General features: G+C 37.4%; 1 protein-coding gene across 4 annotated transcripts in view; it reads left to right on the top strand.

Annotated features, from left to right (window-relative positions):
* The window catches only part of GULP1 (GULP PTB domain containing engulfment adaptor 1), a 162913-nt gene that overhangs the window by 115345 nt on the left and 25256 nt on the right, over window positions 1-22312 (top strand). For all 4 annotated transcript variants that reach the window (XM_055812800.1, XM_055812798.1, XM_055812799.1 and 1 more), the window contains 5 exons: window positions 1322-1393; window positions 11307-11405; window positions 14182-14319; window positions 16886-17002; window positions 17381-17473. In XM_055812800.1, coding sequence (XP_055668775.1) covers window positions 1322-1393; window positions 11307-11405; window positions 14182-14319; window positions 16886-17002; window positions 17381-17473 — 519 coding nt within the window. The remainder of the gene's footprint in view (window positions 1-1321; window positions 1394-11306; window positions 11406-14181; window positions 14320-16885; window positions 17003-17380; window positions 17474-22312) is intronic.

Raw genomic sequence — 22312 nt, 5'->3', positions numbered from 1 at the left:
GAACGCACCCTCTATTTAAAGTTACCAGAAACGTTGCATGGAAGACATCTAATCAATGATAGAGGTTTCTGCTCTGTTATTATAAAACCTTGCTCTCCTAGCTGGAGAATTGTAATAGTAGGCAATATTGACAGCAGATGTGCATAGTGTTTTGATTTACACACTGGTGTATTCAAGATGGCACATCGTATTTCAGAGTTAATAGCAAATTCCTAATGCGATGGATTGTTGGTAAAGCTGCAGAGTTTCCTTGCAGGAGTACAGCTTGAGCACATTGACTGCAGTAATCACATTTTTAAGTTTTAATAAAATGTAAAACTTCAGAGGAACTATGTTGAAAGCATCTGTCGTGTGGCAAACGTAAGTTCTTTTTGAAACTGCTAAGACTCAAAAATTGTACGTGTCTGTGTCTCATATTGCACAGGCAATTGTGTACTTTAGAGAGAAAAAAGGGGTTTGTTCCTTCTTTCTAGCGTTATTTTGGCATATTCAGGTACCTGGTGTGACTCAGACCAACTGCACCTCAATGAGAAAATTGGGCAATTCAAAATTACTACACAGATGCGGTTTGGGCAGGATTGTTGTACCTTTCATAACAGTGTAGTAGAAGGCAAGCGTAACCGTGCACAAGAATGTAAAGGCATTTCAGTGTACAAATAAAGAAACAGTAAGATACCTTTGAAATATTATACTTTGTATATGCTTTGTATCTTAACAGGTGTATGTTTGGTTGTTGTTAAAACCTTACTTGGTAAAACACGCTCTCTAGTAGCATTTCTTTGAATACGAGCCTTGTTTTTATGTAAGTTGGAGCCCAATTCCTTTAAGTCCATGAAATTACTGTACCAAGCAGCTCTGAGAGCAAAATCAGGTCTTTTTAATTTACCTTGCATCACTATGAAAGTTTTAGTAACATTGTCCAAACCATTGGCTCTTGTTGATTCATGGGAAGTATCTTATGTCAGTATTTTATTTTGCATTTTTTAATTTTTTTTCCAAAAGAGATGATATTACCAAAGTGACAGTTTCCCAGTGGAAAAAGGTACTTAACTTCTAATTTACACACTTGTATAGGATTGAGATAAATAAAACATTTTTTAAAAGCTGCTTTTGATAACCCTGATTTGTTGAATTAGAATTTAGTTCTTGTTATTTTCTTTAATAAAAATAGCTGTATGAAGATTTTTTTTATTTATCAACTATTGGAACGATTGTGTTTCCAAAATGTTACTTGGAAATAATTGGAAAATAAGATTACCTGAGTTAATTAGGCCTTTCAATGCATAACTTACTTATTTCTCACAAATTACAATCTTTCCAGTTTCTCGGCAGTACGGAGGTAGAGCAGCCCAAAGGCACAGAAGTTGTAAGAGATGCTGTTAGAAAACTGAAGGTAAGAAAGAGTTCTTAATGAAATATAAATAGAATGTATATTTTGTAACATAACAACTAACGCTTTATAAGTGTTTCTAGGTAAATTCATTGAATCTATAAGGAGTTGCTTTTCCTACTCTCTTCACAGGGCCCTTCCCTATTACGTCCACATTATCAGATGTTCTGCTGTACAAATATTCAGTTGTCTCCTAGCTTATACAATTATTTATAGTATAAAGTTTATGTACCTTAATGTGTAATGCTTGTTCTTTGGAAACTTCAGGGCTTCATTAATACAGACTTCGATAGCAACAATTTGTTTTAGCTGCCATCCTCGCTTTATGGCTATTGAATGCCTCTAATGCGGCATTCCAAATGTGTTGCCAGGGAATTTAAGAAAATGAATGCTGCTTTGACTGAAAAAACAGCGCTATCAGTAACGTCTGTCCTGCATTTCTCTGGGCTGTGTGTTGCTTTCCTGTGAGCCCTGGTTAGGTGAGTTGCCTCCTGTTGCAAAACACAGAGTACTCACCTGCTCAAGGTAAGTGCTGGTGCCACAGAGCAGGAGTAAGAACGTCAAACCGCACCGTAAGTGGGCTACAACAGCTCTGTGAGTACTGGCTGTCCCTGACTGCTCTTCATCTAAAGCCAACGTGTCTGATCCACGTAAACTGACTTAGCGTGGAGGGGAGGGTTTGCGACACGGGCATGACCGTTGTTCACCCTCCAGCTGTGACAACTGGTGACGCACCTGGAAACAGAGCTGTCGTGAGAGAACAGGGTTTACAAACCAAGCCTGTTTATGACAAGGGGCATTCCTGCCTTGTCCTCCAGGTCTTCGTGCTTCATTGGAAAAGTTCTGTGCGCACAAAGGTCAGGTGTTTACAGTACCTCCTTGGTTGTACGTCCTTGGGCACTGAGGGACTCAGTAGACAGTTAGGAGGTGTCCTAAGGGAATGGTTTGTTGAGGGTTACTAACTGATAACGTGGCTTTGACTTGACTGAGTGACAGCTGATATGCCTACAGCCCTTCCAATGCCATGAGCTGCAGCAGGAATGCTGGTTTCATCTGCCTGCTAATGCACATTGCTGTGGAATCGCGCTGTTTCATGTTTACCTCCTAAGAGCTGTTGGAGCATCGGTTTATTTAGATGTAAAAATTGTTCTGCCTACTATTGTATTTTCCATAACTTTTTGTAGAGTTTCTGTTTTTCATGTAAGCAGAAGTTCTTTGGAAACAGAAACTTTTGAGAATCAATGCTGAAAAATGTGATTCTGTGTTATTACTATAATAAAAAATAAAAGAAAGAAGGCATTGTCCTGGTTTCAACACCTCATATAGCTCAGCTTTCAATACTGAGGTTTCTCTTGAAAAAACACCTTTACAAGATTAATTAGTAATTGTGTTGAGGTATTGAACCAGAAGTTCTTGGCCTTTATTTTCACGCTACCAGAATAGTACAGCTGCCTTTAAAAATTCGCTTAGTCAATTCTTAGAACGTTTTATGCCAAAAAGATTTACTCTGCTGCATTTCATCAGAGACATTATTGCCGAGTTTTTTTCAAGTCTTTTAGGCTAATATAAGTGTGACCCTTTTTTAATCATTGCAGCATGCTACCAGTGGAAACAAAATGTATGGGTTTATGTGCACCTTGCACAGCTTACGGCTGATACTGGAGTGAAGCACGTTGTGTTAGGTATTTTGTTTATAAAATCCTGTTACCCGCTGCACTGTTAATCCTGTGCAGAAATCGGTCAAGATAATATCCTGCTACGGAGAAGTTTTGATTCTAGTCTAATGGTGTTCTATCAGGCTGCCTCTAAGTAAAGCAGCTGCTAAGTTTCTGTCTCAATGTGGAACCCGCAGGCTGAGCTGGGCTTTCGCTCATCACCAGGCGCTCTGATGTTCGGATTGTATAATTTGGTCCCTTGAAATAATGTGCTGTGACAGCAGGTCCAAAAAGGATGTCAAATACCTGTTCTCTGAAGTATAGAAATAGCCAGAGCTATTTTCCTTTCTTGGGAAAAAACGTGTCAGCCTAGCACTAAAATTTAGAAGTAAAAATTTTTTGTATATCCCGGTGGTGTCATTGCACTGTTGGAATCCATTCTAACTTTTTACACGTGTTCCCTAAATAAACTGCCTTGGAGATATGTGTCTGAATCGTTGCTGCCAAAATTAGAGGATTTTCTTCAAGCTTGGAAGCTTGGAGCTTAGATGTCAGGTATTACATGGGATCTTATATAATCGCAAGTTTATTAGAAAATTCACAAAGTAATTAAAGACAACTTTTGGAAAGACTTGAAAAATCTTGGAACAGAATTCAGAGAGCAATGAAGAGGTTTTATATTTGAAACAATCCTCAATTAATTGAAGACTCATTTCAATATTGACTTATGTTGTGTATCTGAATTCTTTGAAGAGAAGCCTAGCGGTACTGGATTTTATTATAGACCACACATCTCTAGCTTGTTTTTAGAATATGTTAATTAAAATTTTTAAACCAGTAAAACCAGCTTGAAAACTAACGTCTTATATTGAAAGAAAACTTATATAGTGTTTTGAGGGTTATAGGAATTTAATGTATAGCTTGTGAGGCTATATTTTTATTATAGGGATTTGGTTTTAATCACAATGTTTTTAATCACAATTTGCTTTTAATGAAAATTAATAGCTAACAGAAAAAAGCTGACTTTATTTGGAGCTATTTTTACAATTGGTGTGCATCGCATTAATAACCTTTTGAAGTCACGTGCTTGCGGTGATACATAGGCCATGAAATATTGTCAGCTATAAACTATTTCTCTTAAGCCATCATGTCATCAAACTGTGTCAGAATAGACGTTTGATACACAACTCTTTACTTCCTTAAATCAAAAGCTCTTGACTCACGCAGCGCTAAGTCTCTTCGCTTGACAAACGTAGGTTTGTGCAAAACTGCCGCCGCCGTCCCATGAGCGTGTACCAGCAGGTGGCGCTGATGTTCTACACGAAAACGCAGTAACTTGGAGGAAATTTTTCTTGACGCTTCATTGTACGTTTTTCATCCCAAACACTACTACTGCATTTTCTAAACACTTGACAGTTTTTACTGGGTCAGTTGCAATTTGAATACGGTTTTTCAAGCATCTATACTTAAATTTTCTAGAGGTTTATCCAGTGGTTTTCTCTAGCTGGGATTTCCCTCTTGTGCTTTCAAATTTCTTCAAGCTGTACTGCAGAAGAAAGAAGAAAGTTGAACGCTAATGTTTTAAAATGTGTATTTTTATTTCTAAGAGAAGGTGAATTGAATTTATTACAAACAATTTTTTCCTTCCCGGTTGCTAGTCAAATTTCTAGAATGAAATAAAAGCTAAGGAAAATGGTACCAAGGTGTTGTATCAGCACATGCCTACATTATAAAGTGTGATTTAACAGCATTTACACCTTTGAATAAAGTTAAATGAATACTGTCCTTAATTAATGAAGGATGTAACTTCTAAATCAGACTGTAAGAATTAATTTGGCCCTTCTCAAAAAGAGCTTGGAAGTGTTGCCAGAGGTGAGAAAAGGTGGAGGGATCAGCATAACAGATGGGAAGGGCAGCACAACCAGAGCATGGGTAAGAAAGTGGCATGGAAGGGTGTCGGGGAGAAACCAGGCATAAACACCTGATTTTAGGGCTGTTCCTTTTACAGTCTTCGAAGGGATGTTTTTGCAAGGTCCATAACTTAAGGCTGTTCCTACTTTACCCGACTTCCAGCTCAGTCTCCTTTTCTCCTCCTCTTTTCTTCTGTAAGTGGAGATGATTAGAGATAATGTAAGTAGAGTTAATCACTTTGAAGCCACATGAAATATTCTTCATCAGCTCTTTGGCACGTAAGGACACACAAAGTGAAGAGTGCTCTTCCACACATGCTGTGGTGCTGTCCTGCTATTTCCCTTGCTGGACCATCAGTGGATATTGTTCTGAGCTCTCTTTTCTGTTAAAGCTGGGGTTTATTTGTTGTTGAAAGGACAAAGGAGAGTGGAGTACAGCAAATCTTTTAATGTTGGGATAAAGAGGTTTCCAGTCAAGCCTTACAGCCACGACTGTTCTCTTTGAAGTACTGGGGAAAGCAGAATGTGTGGTTCCAGACCAGCCAGGGCCAGCCTGAACACCAAAGCAGACCAGATGAGAAGAGCTGAAGAAGAGAATACCTGCTTACACCCTCTCAAAAAAACCCCCAAAACCAAACAAAAAATCCACACCACTAAAACACCCCCACAACCTCCAAACCAACAAAAAAACCAACCACAGCCAAAACCTAAAGACCAAAAAGACAAGAGCCCCACACCACCAAACAAAATAACAACCCCACCCCGAAACAAAACAAAGCAAAAGAGCCCCGCCACCCCACCCCAAAAAAAACAACCAACTAACCAAAAAAACCTTCAGGGAGTGAGAGATGGAAAGAAGATGGTACTGCGTTGTCTTCTGCACTGTAGTTAAGCAATTAATAGCCGCCTTCTCCATCCAGTGTGTGTCTGGAAAATAAAATACAACATATTCCATAGAAATGGGTTTCTGAGACAGATTTTTCCCTAGCCAACTGATTGAGATGTTCAGGTTTGCAGCTCTGTGGCCTTTTCATCCTTTTAATCTTTGAGACAGCTATTTTTCAGAGGTTGCAATTTCATAACCCACATAAAACATGCATAATAGTTTGGACCGTAATATGACAAAAAAGATGGTATATGCAGTTGCTGCAAAAGAGATAGGGCTTTTTTTTTTCTTTTTTTTTTTTTTTCCTCCCCCCCAGCATCTTTCCTTATCATGAGTGTTGTTATGAAAAAAAAAAGATGAGAAATATCTTCTCAGTGCTAGGTATAGTGTGATGTCTCAGCTTAGACACCTGTGTTCCCTCAAACAGTTATCTTTTAAGGTGTTCACATGAAGGACGATGTCTGCGGTCTCACTGGAAGCCTGTGTAAAATGAAGGACTTGAACCTCTATTTCCTGGGCTGAAAGTTAGCACCCAAATCACAGAAATGTATACCTTTTCAAGTTCTGAGTTTCTATAATAAACTCTTGAATTGTGCAGTGAGGTGTTCATATTAAATAAAATAACGTAGTTTTAATTTGTATAGCATGAATTGATTAAGATGGGATTATTTTTTTTTAACCGTTATTTCTTCAACTAAAGCCTCCTGGCTGTTTTTGAAATGTGATATTTTTTTTTCCTCATTTTTATTTTTTTTTTGGCTGATTAATCTTCTGATTGTGGTTTGCTGAGACTTGATGCATATAAGCTTTTCAAAGGTAAGTCTCAGAGTATGCTGTTTTCCCTGCTACCGTAATAATAGACCAGATATGTGGAAGTTTTTCTTTTTTTTAATTTTAAAAACTAAATTAAACCATAGAAAATAAATTTATTTATATCTGTTGCTTTCCATAAAAGATTCAAGAAAAATAGGATGTTAATTGCAAAGCAGTGAAATAAAAGCTAGCCCATCCCACTGACCTGCTGATATTGTTACGGGGCCAAACCTGGCTGCCTTGCCTGAGAGCTACGTATGTATAAACCAACAGCTTAAGAATTTGGCCCATCGTATCTCTTCTCAAGCCATGCTGTGATTCATTATAATCTTATATCGTTGTGCATTTTGATGCCAATGGGAGGCTACAGATTTTTACCCTTTTAAATAATCTCGAAACTCTGTGAGCTGCAACTCTTGCCTTGTTTCAGATGCGTGCTGGAAGGGGAAGATAATGCTTGTAAATCTGCCCTGTCAGGAGGTCCCCCAGGGTCCTCTTTAGGTAGGAGGAACGAGTAGGAAAAACAGAAGAAAAAAAAAAATAAAAAAAGCAAATGGGCTGATGCCTGCCTAAGTGTTAGGATCTGCTGTTCAAACCTGCACAGGTTTGGGAGGTGGCTGAGCCTGGCATTCTGGAGAAGGTTGGGCACGAACGGAATCACTGATGGGTGGATGATACCTGTCGCGACATAGAAGAAGGAGCAGGCAGGAAAACTGTTGAAGTGACCACACCAGACTTTCTGAATTTATTTATGTGTACTTTTCAGGCACTGCAGCCCAGTAAACCTTTGATGAAGAAGCTCACTTGCATTTCTGGAAGTCTGTGTTAAAGAGATGCTTTTGTGTTTCTCTTTCACCCTTAGCTTGTTTTTTATTTGATGGAGTTTCTTTTAAAGTGGGTTTCCAGTCCTCTGCTGGCTTTTGCAAATATTCTGTGACCTTTCTTCATTTTGTCAGCAGCTTTTTGCATTTGCAAACCTCAGCACATACAATTTGAGTAGTTCCTCGCAAGCAGCTGATATGGTGCAGCTGTTGTGTTCTTAGGTATCTTTCTGAAATATCCAGGGGTCACGTTCTTCTTCCCAGTTGTAGTTTCATAAGAAAGTCCACAGTTAGCGGAAAGCCTAACGTGACATCAAGAGTTTCTTAATTCTGTCTTCACAAGGTAGTCTCCCCAGAAAGAAAGTTTGTTCCTGTATGTATGATTCACAGAGTTGGTATTGCAACAGAGATGGGGTTTTTTGGATACAGGCAACCTGCGGTGGTAGTCTGGCTGGCGAGGTATTATTTGTGTTGTTTGCCCCTCCATCAGCCATTGTGACCATTGAGCTTCCTATGGAACGATTTTAGATTTCAGACTGTTAATTACTTTTCCCTCTTTTTTTTTTTTTTTTTCCTCTTATTTTTTCTGCCTGTGGATTTTATCAGTAATTATTTTCCTCCTGGTCACTGTTCAATAATGTCATGCTTCAGAAACAAGCCCTGCTGGAATACATTAGAAACATATCTTCCCAATGACAATTTCCTGTTTATAACTGCATCTGGAGACTAATGTAACTAACTTAACTAATACTTTCTTAGTATTGCTTCATTTCCTAAATCTAACAACATACAAAACTCAGCTTTGTGTGTTTTGACGGGCCACATTTTTTTGTAAAACCCATATTGATAATCGTTAACTTCATCTCACTTGAATTCCCTAGTTCTTGAACTTGATTTATGCCTTTTGAGAGTGGAGATGTGGTAGGGTCATTTTTTTTTTTTTACCCTAATTTATTTTTTAGTATTGGCACAGAGTTATCTTCTGGAACTTCCTCAGTGTTGTAAGACTTCTTGACTACTTGGAGCAAGCTTTGGCCAGCTGTTCTAAAACTCATGCAAGTTATTAAAATCTAGTTATTCTAAAAAGTTTTCATGTAGATATTGTTTGGGATTCTGATAAGATGATCACAGTTGGAAAACCAAACATTTCATCATTCTCAACACATACTGGCTGTGGCTTGGTAAAATCAAATATGGTTTATACCTCCTCTTCATTACTGTGTATAAATAATTGTGTGCATCTTGTTTGTAAAGAGACCTTCCAAAAAAAAAAGCCAGGGTTCACTGAAGTTCAAGGCTGCTCCACATCGAGGTGTGCCCCAGGATTGTCTATGGCATTGGTGTGTTTCTGTGCGCTGTGAAGTACATGGGAAACTGAGATGCCCAGACCGGCCAGGTGACCTGGGGGGGTTGGGGTCATTGCAGGTGACGCGCAGCTGTGAGCCGAGCGCAGAGCCCTGCTGTGCCATGGAAAGGGGCCACACGGGTCCCCAGAGCTTTATCCAACAAAAGGACATGAGCAAATTAGCAATCAGAAAGGAGAGCTGGCGGAGTGGGAATTTTAAGTAAGTGTATGAAAATTATCTGAAAGACAATTTAAGTTTTATATTCATCTTGGGGGGGAAAACCCTGCATTACTAAAACATTGATTGGCCTATCATTTTCCTGTTTTTTAAAACAGAAACTTAAGAATCAAACAGGTTAACCTGACAATGTAAAATCTAAGTCAGAATCTTGGGGGGGGGGGTTAATTAGTAATTTTTATTAAAGATTTTTTTTTTTTTTTGTGTAGCAAATATGATTTGTTCTAGAAAGTCTAGAAATGTTGTTGGCCAAAACACCTTCAAACCAGTGATTAGGGTTTTAAAATTTTATTTTCTATATAATTATTTTTTTAATGTGCATATAAGATGACCCACCTTAATAAAGGGATTGGCATGGCTGTTAAACTGTACGAAAAGTATACTGTGTGAGAAATGGGCATGAAGATACATAGGAGGGCAGGAAAAGCATACGTACGGTGCAAGAGCCATACACGTGATACTGAAGAAGGGCAGAACTAGATGTTACGGTGGGTTTGCTTGACTTTTGCCTTGCTGGTTTTCACTAGTAAGTCATCATGTACAAGCCTTCATAAAATATTTGGACCGTGGCTGAAGCAATCCTAGCTGCTGAAATGTAAAATGGGTATTTAGATTTAAGAGTTCATTTTGAGTATGGCATAGAGTGGCTTACATTTTTTTTAATTTGGTGTTTTGGAGTTCGTTGATGGTTTTTTTTTTAACTAACTTGTGAAGTGTGTGATACTTATCAGCTAATCTGATGATACATTAACCAGTAAGAACGGGATAGGTCACGTTTCTGTATGAAGTAATTAAGATTAAATATAAATTATTATTTTGTTACTAAATTTTTCAATAAGTGTGACATCATATTATGGAATAAAATTGGGAGGATGGGAAAAACGGGTTATTTATGTGCTTTTAGGGTGGTTCTTAAAATAGTCAATAATTTGCCATGAACAGAGATGCCTACAAGAAAAATGAAATAAAACAGATGGAGACAGTCATACTGTGTAAAGCAGTTGAGTTCATAGAAGGATTTCCCAAGTACTAACTGGCATAGGAACAGGGACAGCGCGACAAAACCCAAACCCTCACCTATTGCTTCAATAATTGATTGAAATCAGGTGTGTAGGTGTTTTGGGGGGAGTAATCAGTTGACTACAGCCAAGTACTTCGCAATCACAAGGTAATTCATGCTGCTTTCTTCCAGGTCTAACCTTTCTTAAGATAGATTAGCACCATTGTTGACATCGTAGACTCTTTATGCCACTAAAAGTCATTGTTTTCACTGACTTTTTATACGGTGTTATCTACTGATGGTGAATTACAGCATCCCTTATACTTGAGTGGGAGCAAGTTTGGGGATGGTTTCTTCAGACATGTAGCTGTGAAGCAGACTCCATCTCCTCTGGCCTTCACTGAATCATCATCCTTATTTATGCATTTGAAAATACCATGCCAGGCTGTCGGAGACTTGAAAAGGGCTCATAACACAGCAAGTGTAGAGCAAGTCTGTGTCTTTGCTAAGAAAGTTACCCAAATTCTTGACCCTAGCTGCCTTGCAGTAGCAAATTTTAGGTACTCTGCTTATTTTATGTGCAGTGCTCGTGAGAGAAGGACAGGTCAGATCTAGCAGCTAGGAAAGGAGATGTAAAAGGATGGGAAATGTGTTGAATAGGACACGTTGCCTAACCCAGTCATATAAAGTGTTGTCTAGCCATCAACTAGTGAACAAATAAATACGTTAGCAAATAAATCCTGAGAATATGGTAGAAGAGATCAAGTATTTCTTAGGCGTTGACAGCTGTAGTGCTTTCAAACTGAACCTGTTTGAAAGAACTGATTTCCTTAGAGAAACATATGGGAAGTACCCTCTGCGCATGTGTACGGGAGGGCTTGTAGAAACAGTGGGATGTGGGAAATTTAATGATATTCACTGCTCAACAGCCAAGCAGTTTGCTTCTACTGCTCTCCCAGAAATCTCATGTAGAAGCTTAAATTAAGTGTATAAACAGCAGATAAAAGTTTCAAGAGAACCAGCTAAGTAATAAAACATTTTTTCTTGAATTATAGGTACAGGGTGCTGTCAGAAATGCTGTTCTGTGCCCACCTGCACTTTAGGAATGGTTGGTGTTGTTTATAAGAGCTTTTTGAAGAAGGAAGGAAACAGCTTCAGGTGGAAGGAGTGGAGAGGAAATAAGTAATAAAAAAAAAAAAAAGAAAACTTGCTATTAATGCAGTTGCTGTTGTATTTTTCATCTTATAGTTTGCAAGACATATCAAGAAATCTGAAGGCCAGAAGACACCCAAAGTTGAATTACAAATCTCAATCTATGGTGTAAAAATTCTAGATCCAAAAACAAAGGTAAGAGACTTGTATGTTTATGGTGCTAAAGCAGTCATTAAACATTGTTTTAACTGGTTTTAATGTTTTTGTTGTTTCGTATTTTAAAAAAGTATTATAATGAACGCTGTTCTGTTGATGAAAAATTCTTCCAAACTAGCATTTTGTGTTAGAACACATGGGTGACATCTCCCCAGGAAGGTACATGATACTCCACAATACACACTGTAGTTAATGTGGGATTTAATTTTTTTAACCCTTTCACACCAGAACTTTTAAACTCTGAGACAGATGAAGACACTGTGGTAAGTAAATGTTAACACAGCGTATGAGAAACACCTTTCCAAATGGTCACCGTTGTGTGGATGCCCACATGTTGGTGTGTGCAGATGAGTGAGAGGACTTTGCAGTGATTCATTCTTCATGCTGCTGCTTTGGAGTTGCACCTCTCTCTCCTTAACCTTGGCGGGGGGTGGGTGGGGGGTGTCCCCTTCTTTTCTTGTGGTTTTTAATTTTTTTTATTCTAGCCCCTCTCCCTAGAATGCTTATGTTTCTCAGGTGAGTTACCCATTTCTCTGTAAACTGGACGTAGCAGGCCATCAGCACTGTTGTTGGCTTTTTGTCTGGCACAGCATGACAATTCCTGTCCTTTCAGCCGTTAAGTCCATCGAGTCATCCCGTGGATAGGGTTTCTGCTCCTTTGTTCGCTCTGGTATTTTGGAAGGGGTTACATAGTAAGCAAAACATCCCCCTCACAGACTTCAAAGAGGAGTAATGAGATAAATATCATCAAGCTAAATAGTATTTATTCAATTGTCAGCAATTCTTAACATCTGAGTGCTCTTAAATCTTTTGTACGTGTGTTTAATGTTGGATTTGAATGAACTGTTTATTACTCCTGCTTAATTCTGGAGAAATTGTGATGATTCAGACAGTGATGCTGCCTTTTCAGAAAAGGTAGCTTTAGTCCAAGGCTCTGTCTACTTGCAACCCATTTTTGCTTCAGACTCTTGAATTCAACATGTTTCATGTTTCAACAGTCCATAATTCAACAGTCCATAAGCAGAGGGGGCAAGAAATATCCATGTCAACTTTAATTGCATCTTCCTTATGTCATAGGGCAGAAGGGGGGACTGAACCTCATATCCTGGCAAAAACTGTTTTAAAATAACAGCTTTAAATGCCAAAATATGTTAGTCGTCTTAACTTTTCCCGCAGAGATGAGCAGAAGGCTGTGGGGCAGAAGCTCTTGGGGGAATAGGAACTTTCTAATCTCTCAGCAATGTTGTTCTAACTCAAGTGGTAGTCAGCTATGAGTAGTCTTTTCATCTCCCCCACTTCATTTCTTAAAGCTACATGTAAATGCAAATTTGAATCAGGTTTTCCTTCTTTTTGCACACCTTATAGATCCTTGAGGAAATTACTTAAATTCGACATTACCATCGCTGCTTACAATGTTTTGGGTTTTTTTCAATGTTTTTTTTGAAAAAAATCACTTTTGATATTGTTGCAGAGTAATATTGGCTTGTATTCACATGATGACTATTAGTTGTGGCAGGAACAGGAGACCTGCTGGTGTATCAGGACTTGATTCCATCCTTGGCACTCAAAGGAGAATTATAGAAAAGCAGTTCTGTCCTTAACAGATACAAAGTAGTTATATGGATGTATAAAACGAAAAAGAACCAGAGCAAGCATGTGTTGTCACGTGTGGCTATTAAAGGGCTACAACAAAAATAGATTAAATGTGGGGGAGACTTGGGGACATGGGAGAAATAGAGCACGCAGAATAACAGCTGTAAAGACTGAGAAAAAGAACCCAGCTGGAGCAAGGAGGAAAAAATGCCCATATGATACTTTTTTTTTTTTTTTTTTTTTGGTAAAGGGTTGTGTGCAGAGAGGGCATGCCCTTATTTATGTCCTTATAGCAATCCGGGAATCCCAGCGCTGCACAGAAACACTCTTTTTTTTTTTTTTTTTTAATAGATAATAGTTCACATCTAAACTGCATATTTTCCTTTAAAGAAAATACTGCTTTCCCATGTAATAAGCCAAATAAAATAAAATACCAAGAAGAGACTTGCTGAAGAACAACAAAAAAAATATTTGAGATAGTTCCTTTCATTCTTGTCAAGCTCAGCTGAAGAGCATTGCCACTGCAACTTTCTTAATAGCTGGAATGTGCTTTTTAATGGTAAGTGAAATATAGTATTGAACATATGCAAATAATAACGTTGAAAAGCTGTTTATGTTGCACCTAAGCAGTTCTTTAGATGTTTAATTTATCTCTCTGTGCCCCTGTATTCAGATAACAAAGTCATTTCATTTCTCTTTTCTATGTTTAAGATAGAAAGGCAGGGACTTACTTGACTAAAAGCGTTTTAACAGACTCTGGGAGGTGATGCAATCTGAAGATGATGTGCACCTGGAAAAAGAAGAGAGTATTTTACATAGTCCCTAAATAAATTGCACAGGGACACAAAGCAACAGTAAAATCAGTTCTCTAGAACAGAAGTTACTGTCCAAATAAACACTTCCAGATTAATCCTGACCAAATGAAAATTTCCTGCTTAGATTCAGTAAAAATGGGAACATTTCTTAGGAGATGAGTTTGCTAACTACTGTTATACTTCAAGTCCATTTTTGGGCCCGCTCATGTACAATGGGAGACGTTCAAAAATGTTGCTGCAACTTGCCTGCTTTTACATACATGAGGAAATCAGAGATTTCCTTTGTGCATCTTTATCCTAAGCAAGTAAAGGAATTTCTTGAAAAGAATCTTTCTTTTTATTTGCAGGAGGTCCAACACAACTGTCAGCTCCATAGGATATCATTTTGTGCTGATGATAAAACTGACAAGAGGATATTTACTTTCATATGCAAAGACTCAGAATCAAATAAGCATCTGTGCTATGTATTTGACAGTGAAAAGTGTGTAAGTATGCAAGACGCTTTAAAAGAATTTGGGTGGCTGTTACGGATCTACTTTGCAATAAACCAGGAATGGTTAATAAAGGCAGATAGCCTGCCTTTTAATTGAAGTCACTTTGCTATAATCTTTCATGCCAATATAGTGTCTTGTAAGTTAGGTGCATTAATTTAAAGGAGAACCTTTTTCTTTATGGATCTAAGGTGGCTTTCTGGGACAATTCTTCTTACTACCCAGCTTGATACCCTAGGCTGAGCATTGGCAATGCTCTCAGAGAACAGACTGCATGCATCCCACCAAGCTTGAAATGTTTGCACAGCTGTTTTGCGGAGATTGCTGCAACCCTGTGGCTGAGAGATACCCTCACCGGCTCTTCTGCTGACGTGTCTGCCTCAGATTTTGGGGGTTTAAAATTTTTATTATTCTTTTTTGGTTTGGTTTTTTGGTTTTTGTGTTGTTTTCTTTTTCAGCAAAGTCCTCCCTTCTCTGCCCAACTCCATGCCATATCTCAAGTTTGCTAATGCTGTGATGCACTACTAGAGAATTCATCGCACCAACCCCTGACAATCTCTTGTGTCTGAGATAGAACTGGGCAACTGTTCAAAAATGTGCAATAGCAGAAAAAACAGTAATACTTTAGGACAGGAAATGACGAAAGTGGTGTCTAGCTGAAACAGGGCCATGTGGTTACCCTGGCAGAAAGTAATTAACATGCGAAAACACTGGAACCAACACCAAAAGTGGATGTTTAGGAGTTTTTTTATAATCTGGAGCCCCTCTTTTTGTTTTATTCTGGAGTAGTGGAGCTATCATACAAAGGAAATAGTAAGGAAATATTTATTTGTTTTTTTTAGAAAAAGATCTATATTCACTTCTATTTCTGTGCAATTATGTATCATTATGTGTTACTTCACAGAGTTTCTGATTGTTTTGTTGTTCACCTGCATTATTGCTCCAGTGCCTTCAGTAGGCATTGTTCAAAAACTGCTGCACACATCTGTTTATTTCGCTTCAAATTTCTCCCCTGCGCCTCTTTTTCACACATTCCCATGATTTTAAATTGCCTTTGCAGTCTCTGCACACTAGTACCATTTTTATTCCAGACCGGTGCACCGTTTCTTCTTCTCTCTAAGCTGTTATTTCACTTACTTGACTTTCTCCCTCTGTTTCATGCTTTGTTCATTAGCACTCTCAGATTTCAAAGGATCCCACCTCAGTTGGTACTTTTCATTTCAGCCAACCTTCACCCTTCCACAAAGATAGGACCGCACACACCCAGCATCCATTACACTTTCCTTTTGCTAACATAAACAGTTATTCTCTAAAGCAGTCCTAGTTCAGCTTTTCTGGTCTCATTCAGACTAATTTGGTTAAAATAATTTCCTGTGAGATTTTTTTTTGGTAATAAAGGTGGTTGTATTTGTTTTTCCACAGTGAAAAGATAGAGGGGTAAATTCCCCATTCCTGTAGAACTTAGGTCTTTACAGACCTCTACTGAATGACTTCACTGTTGCACTGATGGTTAAAAGGCTGGGAGCATCATGTCCTGCACCATTTTTGTGTATCCAGGCCTTAGTGTTCCTCCAGGTAGTGAAGGAAGAATGTTCATGGCACTGAGCACAATGCTCTGCTTTCATGAGAAACAACCAATTTTAGGTTTTCATTCAATAAAGATGAGAAAATACTAGTTTAGCTTTAGCCAGATTAATGTTTTTATCCAATATCTTTTCCCCCTGCCAAATTGTTTAAAAAAACTTAAAAAAAAAGTTATTGCTTAACTGTGTTTGCTTTCTCTACTGAAGTTCTAAGGCAAGTGGCATATCTGTGTGTTCACCTTTTATTGATGCCTCTTGTAAGTCAGCATTCTTTTCTGAAACCTTGGTGTGCTCGATCAACTTGTACGCTTATTTTTAACCCTGTTATTTTTAAAGTAGATTTTCTGCACCGACTATGTATACACGTTGTTAACATATGATGCAAATCAGCATAGAACTACTAAGTTATTATAATTTGGATATACAAATGCAAATTGTGTTTGGTTGGATTTCTGTAATTGGAAATACTTGCACAGATAAATAACATTTATCTACAGTATGCTGATTGACATTTTATAGGACTTGTAAAAGTAAGTGTTGAAATACAAATTTAAAAGCAATAGGGGTCAAAACAGCCACTAACATGAAAACATTAATCCATTAAAACTAAAACAATTTGTTTAATGATTGAAAAGCCTGTATTTGCTTCAGAAATCATCAAAGACATACGGCAGCATGCTATCTGTATTTACAGAAATTAGAGGCATAATTAATACTAAAAATTAGCTAGGTTTGTTTTGCCTGTTCAGCCTCCCTTCTTTAGCTGAAGTATTTTTAAGTCCCTTCCATAGCATTTTCTGTCAAAGTATTTTGCTGGAGTATTTGCTGTGCCCCTTTGCAGTGTGGACTTCATGCTGGATAAAGCCAACCCTTTGAACGTGGTACATGGTGTAAAGTATTTTGTGATCATCTGAAATGAAAGTCATCATATAAAACATTCTTAACATACTAATTTCAATCTTATGTTTTATGTAAAGGCAGAAGAGATAACTTTAACAATTGGTCAAGCATTTGACTTAGCTTACAGGAAATTTCTGGAATCCGGAGGAAAAGATGTTGAAACAAGGAAACAAATTGCAGGTTTACAGAAAAGAGTAAGTTCTGAACTATGGTTTTTTTAAGCTAAAAGAATGTGCTGCTATATCTGTGTAATCTGCTTGCTATGACAGCATAATTCCCAGCATTATTCTCAGATTCCTAAGAATTGCAACAGACCCTAAAAAAAGAAACCTGAAAAAAGACCTGAAAATTGTGAAAGTGTTTTATGTTTTGCTGTCTTGCAAGGTCGTTCAAGAGAAAAGAAAGGTTGTAATATGGAAGATACTGAAATTTAATTATCTTTTGCAATCGGATAACTAGTTAAACATGGCTTCTAAATCACTAGATCTCAGATAAAACTTACCCTCAATGGACACTGTTGTTGAAATGAATGAATATCCCGATAGCTGTTTCAATAACCACTTGCTTTGTAGATTCAAGAATTAGAAACTGAAAACACACAACTGAAAAATAAAGTTCAAGATTTGGAAAACCAGTTAAGAATAACACAAGTACATGCGTCTCCAGTAAGTACTCAAACGTAACTCTTATATCTGAAGTTACTCTAAATTTGTAATCATTGTGTTATGGTAATTATTAGCATCCTTGGTGTTTCCAGTGATTGTGATTAACATACGGTGATCATGTAACATATCTGCTGAAATGCAATATTGAAGTAACAGTAAGATTGTGACAAACCGACCAAAGTGCAAATTGCGGTCTCTCAAATCATGGGTCTTTAATCCCCTTGTCATACCAATTTGTTGCTGCCTGAAGACGGCTCATTCTAGTTGACATCTAAGCGTGCCAGCTAAGAACGAAAAACTCTCTTCTGCACTTAGAGGATCTGGTTCATGAATGCGACTTGAGATATTTATAGCACCCTTCTGTCACAAGCATATTGTCACTTACAACTGACATTTTCTGAATGATTTAAAAAAATTTGTCTGTCTTTCAAAGGAATCAGTAGGTCTCGGGAACTAACGGTGGGTGGCGGGTGGGTAAAAAGGAGTGGGTTTCTCCTCACTGGAAATTTCTGATGCTTTCTGCAGTTCCTATAGATGATCATAACAAAAAGATTTTTAAATGACTGACTGACAGTTACTTCTATCTAGGCAGGACCTCTAAAAATGCGGGCTGTGTTGCAGATTGATCCTAATGACTTCCCTCTTCTTACAAGTGTATTCTAGCTATGCAGTGTTAGGTAACTGTGAAAATAAATAAAATTTCTTAATGTACATGCAGCAAAATCTTACAAAAAGATGGACTGTTTTTAAGCTTAAATGGATATTTAGAAGTTTCGCAAAGCAAACGTATAGTTATAATGGTGGTGACAAATTTTCAGTAGTGTCTATGCACTCCCTTGGTACTGATTAGACGGTTGTTCTTGTCAGGAACTGTCATTTCATTTTACTAAAATCTATTTAGAGGAGAGAGCACCATAAATTATAAATACTGTGTAGCTGCCACAGGGAAAATTGTAAATTATGTATGTCTTCCCACTTACAAGGCATGCAGTGATAGGTAATCAACTTTAATGCTAGATTTAAAATCAATTTTGTCAATTCTTTAATCTTTTGTTTTCCTCGATTGGGGTGGCAGCTAGTTTGTTTTTATTTATGCATACAATATCTAAATATATATTTGAATTCTGTAGTTTGTGGTTTATTTTGGGTTTTTTAAGACAATGGTGACTCATTCCTTGTTAAAGAGTTAAGACCTACATTTGTAAATTAGCCAGCCATTTGTAAATTCTCTTCGTAGATGGTGTTTTGTTGCTAATTACTATTGGTACAACTAATATGTATATTGTTTAAATAGCACTTGTGTGACAACAGAATTATATGATATTGGTAATAATTCATATTAATTATTAATTAATTTTAAGAAATCACTACTAGCTATTAGTTTTCACATATATTTTTATTGCTTAATTTTCAAATCCTTAATCTTTAAAAAGAAACCCCCCAAGCATTCCCTGTCACAAATGCTTGCCACCTAGCAGCTTATTTAATATCTAAATTGATTCTGTCACCAAGTAGATTTATATAAATGGTGAATACTGGAACAGGCTGCCCGGAGAGGCTGGAACTATCTGTGATTCTGGAGATATTCAGAACTTCCCTGGACATAGTTCTCAGCAGCTTCAGCTGACTGGAACCTGCTTCAAGCAGGAGTTGGGATTAAGCCACTTTCCTCTTGGGTGATTCTTTGATCACTTGTGCAGCCAACAAATAAAACAACACAAACACATTTTTAGGGAGGTGTCTCTCAGATCTGGGACCATAACTTCTGTACCTCTATGGAGAGACATCATTCAGGTAGGTCTGTTTTAAACTAGACTGCAGGCGTTGTAAAGGTGAGCTCTTAACTGGGCTCGTGTAGGAGTAAGTACAGAAAAATGCAACAATTAGTCTAGAAAATAAATTAAGGAGTGGAATAGTGAGGTTACAAAGTGACTTCTGTGCAGGGAGCAGGAAGCATAGGTATTTTTAAGACAGTTTGAGTTCGATAAAGGGATCCTAAGTCACAGTGACTCAAACAGCAGTGGATGTGATTTGACGATACCTATCTCTTCTTTTACTACATGAGCAACAAATACGTATGAATGAAGGAAGTGACAAACAATTCATAAGACAATCAGTTGCCTGATTTAATTCAAATCAACTATCATTTCAAGTATGACTTTGCAAAGCCTCAGCTCCTAATAGAAAAAAGCAGAAGTGGTGCAAAGAATATTTGCCTGCTTCCACGTAATTTGTGATGAAAAAGATCATTTTAGTTTGAAAAAAAAAAATATTTTTTCTTCTGAATTTAAATTTAAAACACTTAAGTACCATATTGTAAAAAATGTTAAAAATAAAAATTCTGTACTGCTACTGCTCTATGCCTTCCAAGTTAGAAAAGAAAAATAGCAGTTCTATCTTGCGATCATTTTGTCAGACTAAAATTTTTAAATCTGCTGATGGCATTTGTTAAATACTGTCATGAAATACCTTACATAGATAAAGCAGAATATCCATCATGGGGAACAGGATCTCATTTGAGTCGCTTTCTAAGCCCTTCTGGTTAGATGGGGGGAAACTTGCTTCCCTGCAGATATTCTTTGTGTTACGTGCCGTGAACATAACATAATCATTCTCATGTTGTAAAACAGATTTATTAAACTATAAATTTTAGGTCTTCTCACAGCTCTCATATCTATGCTATTGAATTATGAAGAGATGCCAGTGCTGTACGAGAGCTTTCTGAAGCTTTTTTAGACATAACAAGTGATTTGATGTATTTGTATTGAGTTAATTTGATACAGCTATGACTCCATATCCATCAGTCCAGTTTGATGTTATTCTGTGTGCTGAGGTCTAGGGAGGGGTCATTTAACGATCAACGGAAGGTTTAAGCCCTGATACTTGATACCTAATATGACAAAAGTGCATGTGCCATTAACTGGCATTACGGTAATTTGTAAAGAAATGTTCAGTTTCAGGAGCCCAACTACAGGTGGTTCTAAAGTTACTTCTGTTCATGCTTAAATAGTACCTTGGAGTTTTGTACCTTCACTTTCCTTTTTGTATTTGGTTGTTTGCATGCTGCTTGTGCTTTCTTAGCGTTTGCCAGGTATGCTGGAACAGCTTTCCTCTCTTAATGGTTGTTGGCTGTGCTCTTCCTGTAGCGAGTAATGCATCGTCACAGCAACACTTGGTAATAGCAATTGATTCAGCACTTCAGAAGTCAACACTAGCAACTTGGTTAAACATCTATATACTTAAAGAAGCAGAAGATGTTGCTAGGGCCTGTGATGACAGTTCACAGTACATGGCAAACATAAACATTGAAATCATGTTGTGTGCTGCATCATCCTCTTCTTCAGTCCCCATCCCCTATGGAAGAGGGACCACGAGCCATGCGGTCCAAGCAGGCATAGTTTCAGGCTGGCAATGGGAGTGTATTTTCCTTCCCCAGGAAAGAAGACTTAGGGGTTTTAGTATTTATTGCACCGTCAGTGTGAAATAGTGCTGTTACAGACACCAAGTAATCTTACTGTCATGCTTTATTTGTTAAAATACTGATCTAGGACAGAACGTCTTTCCCACTTGTCAGTAACTGAGAAGCGACGGCAGCATTTGTATGCAGTGCCAGTCTATCATTTCTTTGCTCCTGCTTCTTTCTTTGAAGCTGATGAAGTCAGTAGAAAATACCTTCAGAAATTTGAAGTTCAGTTCTCTTTATATTATTTCACCGACTCTTGACGCTGTTGTGGTTTTTTGTTGCTGGTTTTTTTTTTATTATTATTTGTGGATTTTTTAAAAAAAAGCCATTTTTGCTTTTTCTGGCAGTGAACCCGAAACTCAGGTCTTCTGATTCCTAGACTATTTTCCCATGAACAGGACCAAATTGCATCTCCTGTTTTCACTTCAGTATCAGGAAGACGATAGAATCCGAGAGCATCTTTAAACTGTGGATGGATAACTTAATATGTATATAATTTTAAATGTTTAACTCATTGCACATTTAAAAAAAAAAAATCTAGTCTTAGCATGCTTCAGTTCCAAGTAGATACATCCACAGTGTCATTTAAAATAAACGTCTCTAACTTCTTGTTGTCATTTAAAATAGGCTTGCTAACTAAATATGAAGATAGTCATAAAGCCCTTTACTGGAATTCATACTCAGGATCATATGTGATACTATCAAGACTTAAAATTCAGATCCTCTTTTGCTTTCAAAATTTTTAAAAATACTTTATCTGTAGTTCATCAAAGATGGTACTTTATATGTGATGCTCAAGAACCAATTAGACATACCAAGCTGGACTGCCATATGTGACTTTACTGACAGATTTACTTCTCTAAAAGGAGTCGGTCAGGTGTTCACGTGTTGAACTCATGGGTAGTAAAGGAGAACACTTTATTTGCAAAATATAGTGCTAAAGTATCTTAATTTTCTGATCTCTGACATCAAAATGTTTACAAAGAATGTGATGACTTACCCAAAATCCATCAGTGGTCTAACTAAGAGAAGAAAACACAAGCAGTGAATTGCAAACTGAAGCTTCGTTTTAAGCACAGGATGAAAAATAGTTTGGGTGATCAATAATTTCACATATTGAGGGAATATTTTCCAGCTGAAACATCTGTTACGAATTCTTTTAATTAAATTCTTTTTTAGGCGATAGTAATGAATTGGGGTATTAGGGTGTTTATTGCAAGCCCTCAATAGCTCTATTAAAAAAAAAATCCATTCCATGAAAATTGAAAAGGATAATAATAGAAAAAAATTAGGGATGACTTTTCTCTCTTCATTTTATAAATAGTGCAAGTTATAGGCTTGTTTGGGAAATACGAAGCAGAATCTAATCTAAAACT

This window comes from Falco peregrinus, chromosome 8 (genome assembly GCF_023634155.1).
Source record: "Falco peregrinus isolate bFalPer1 chromosome 8, bFalPer1.pri, whole genome shotgun sequence".
Taxonomy (NCBI): Eukaryota; Metazoa; Chordata; class Aves; order Falconiformes; family Falconidae; genus Falco; species Falco peregrinus.
This window is presented reverse-complemented; position numbering and strand designations above follow the sequence as displayed.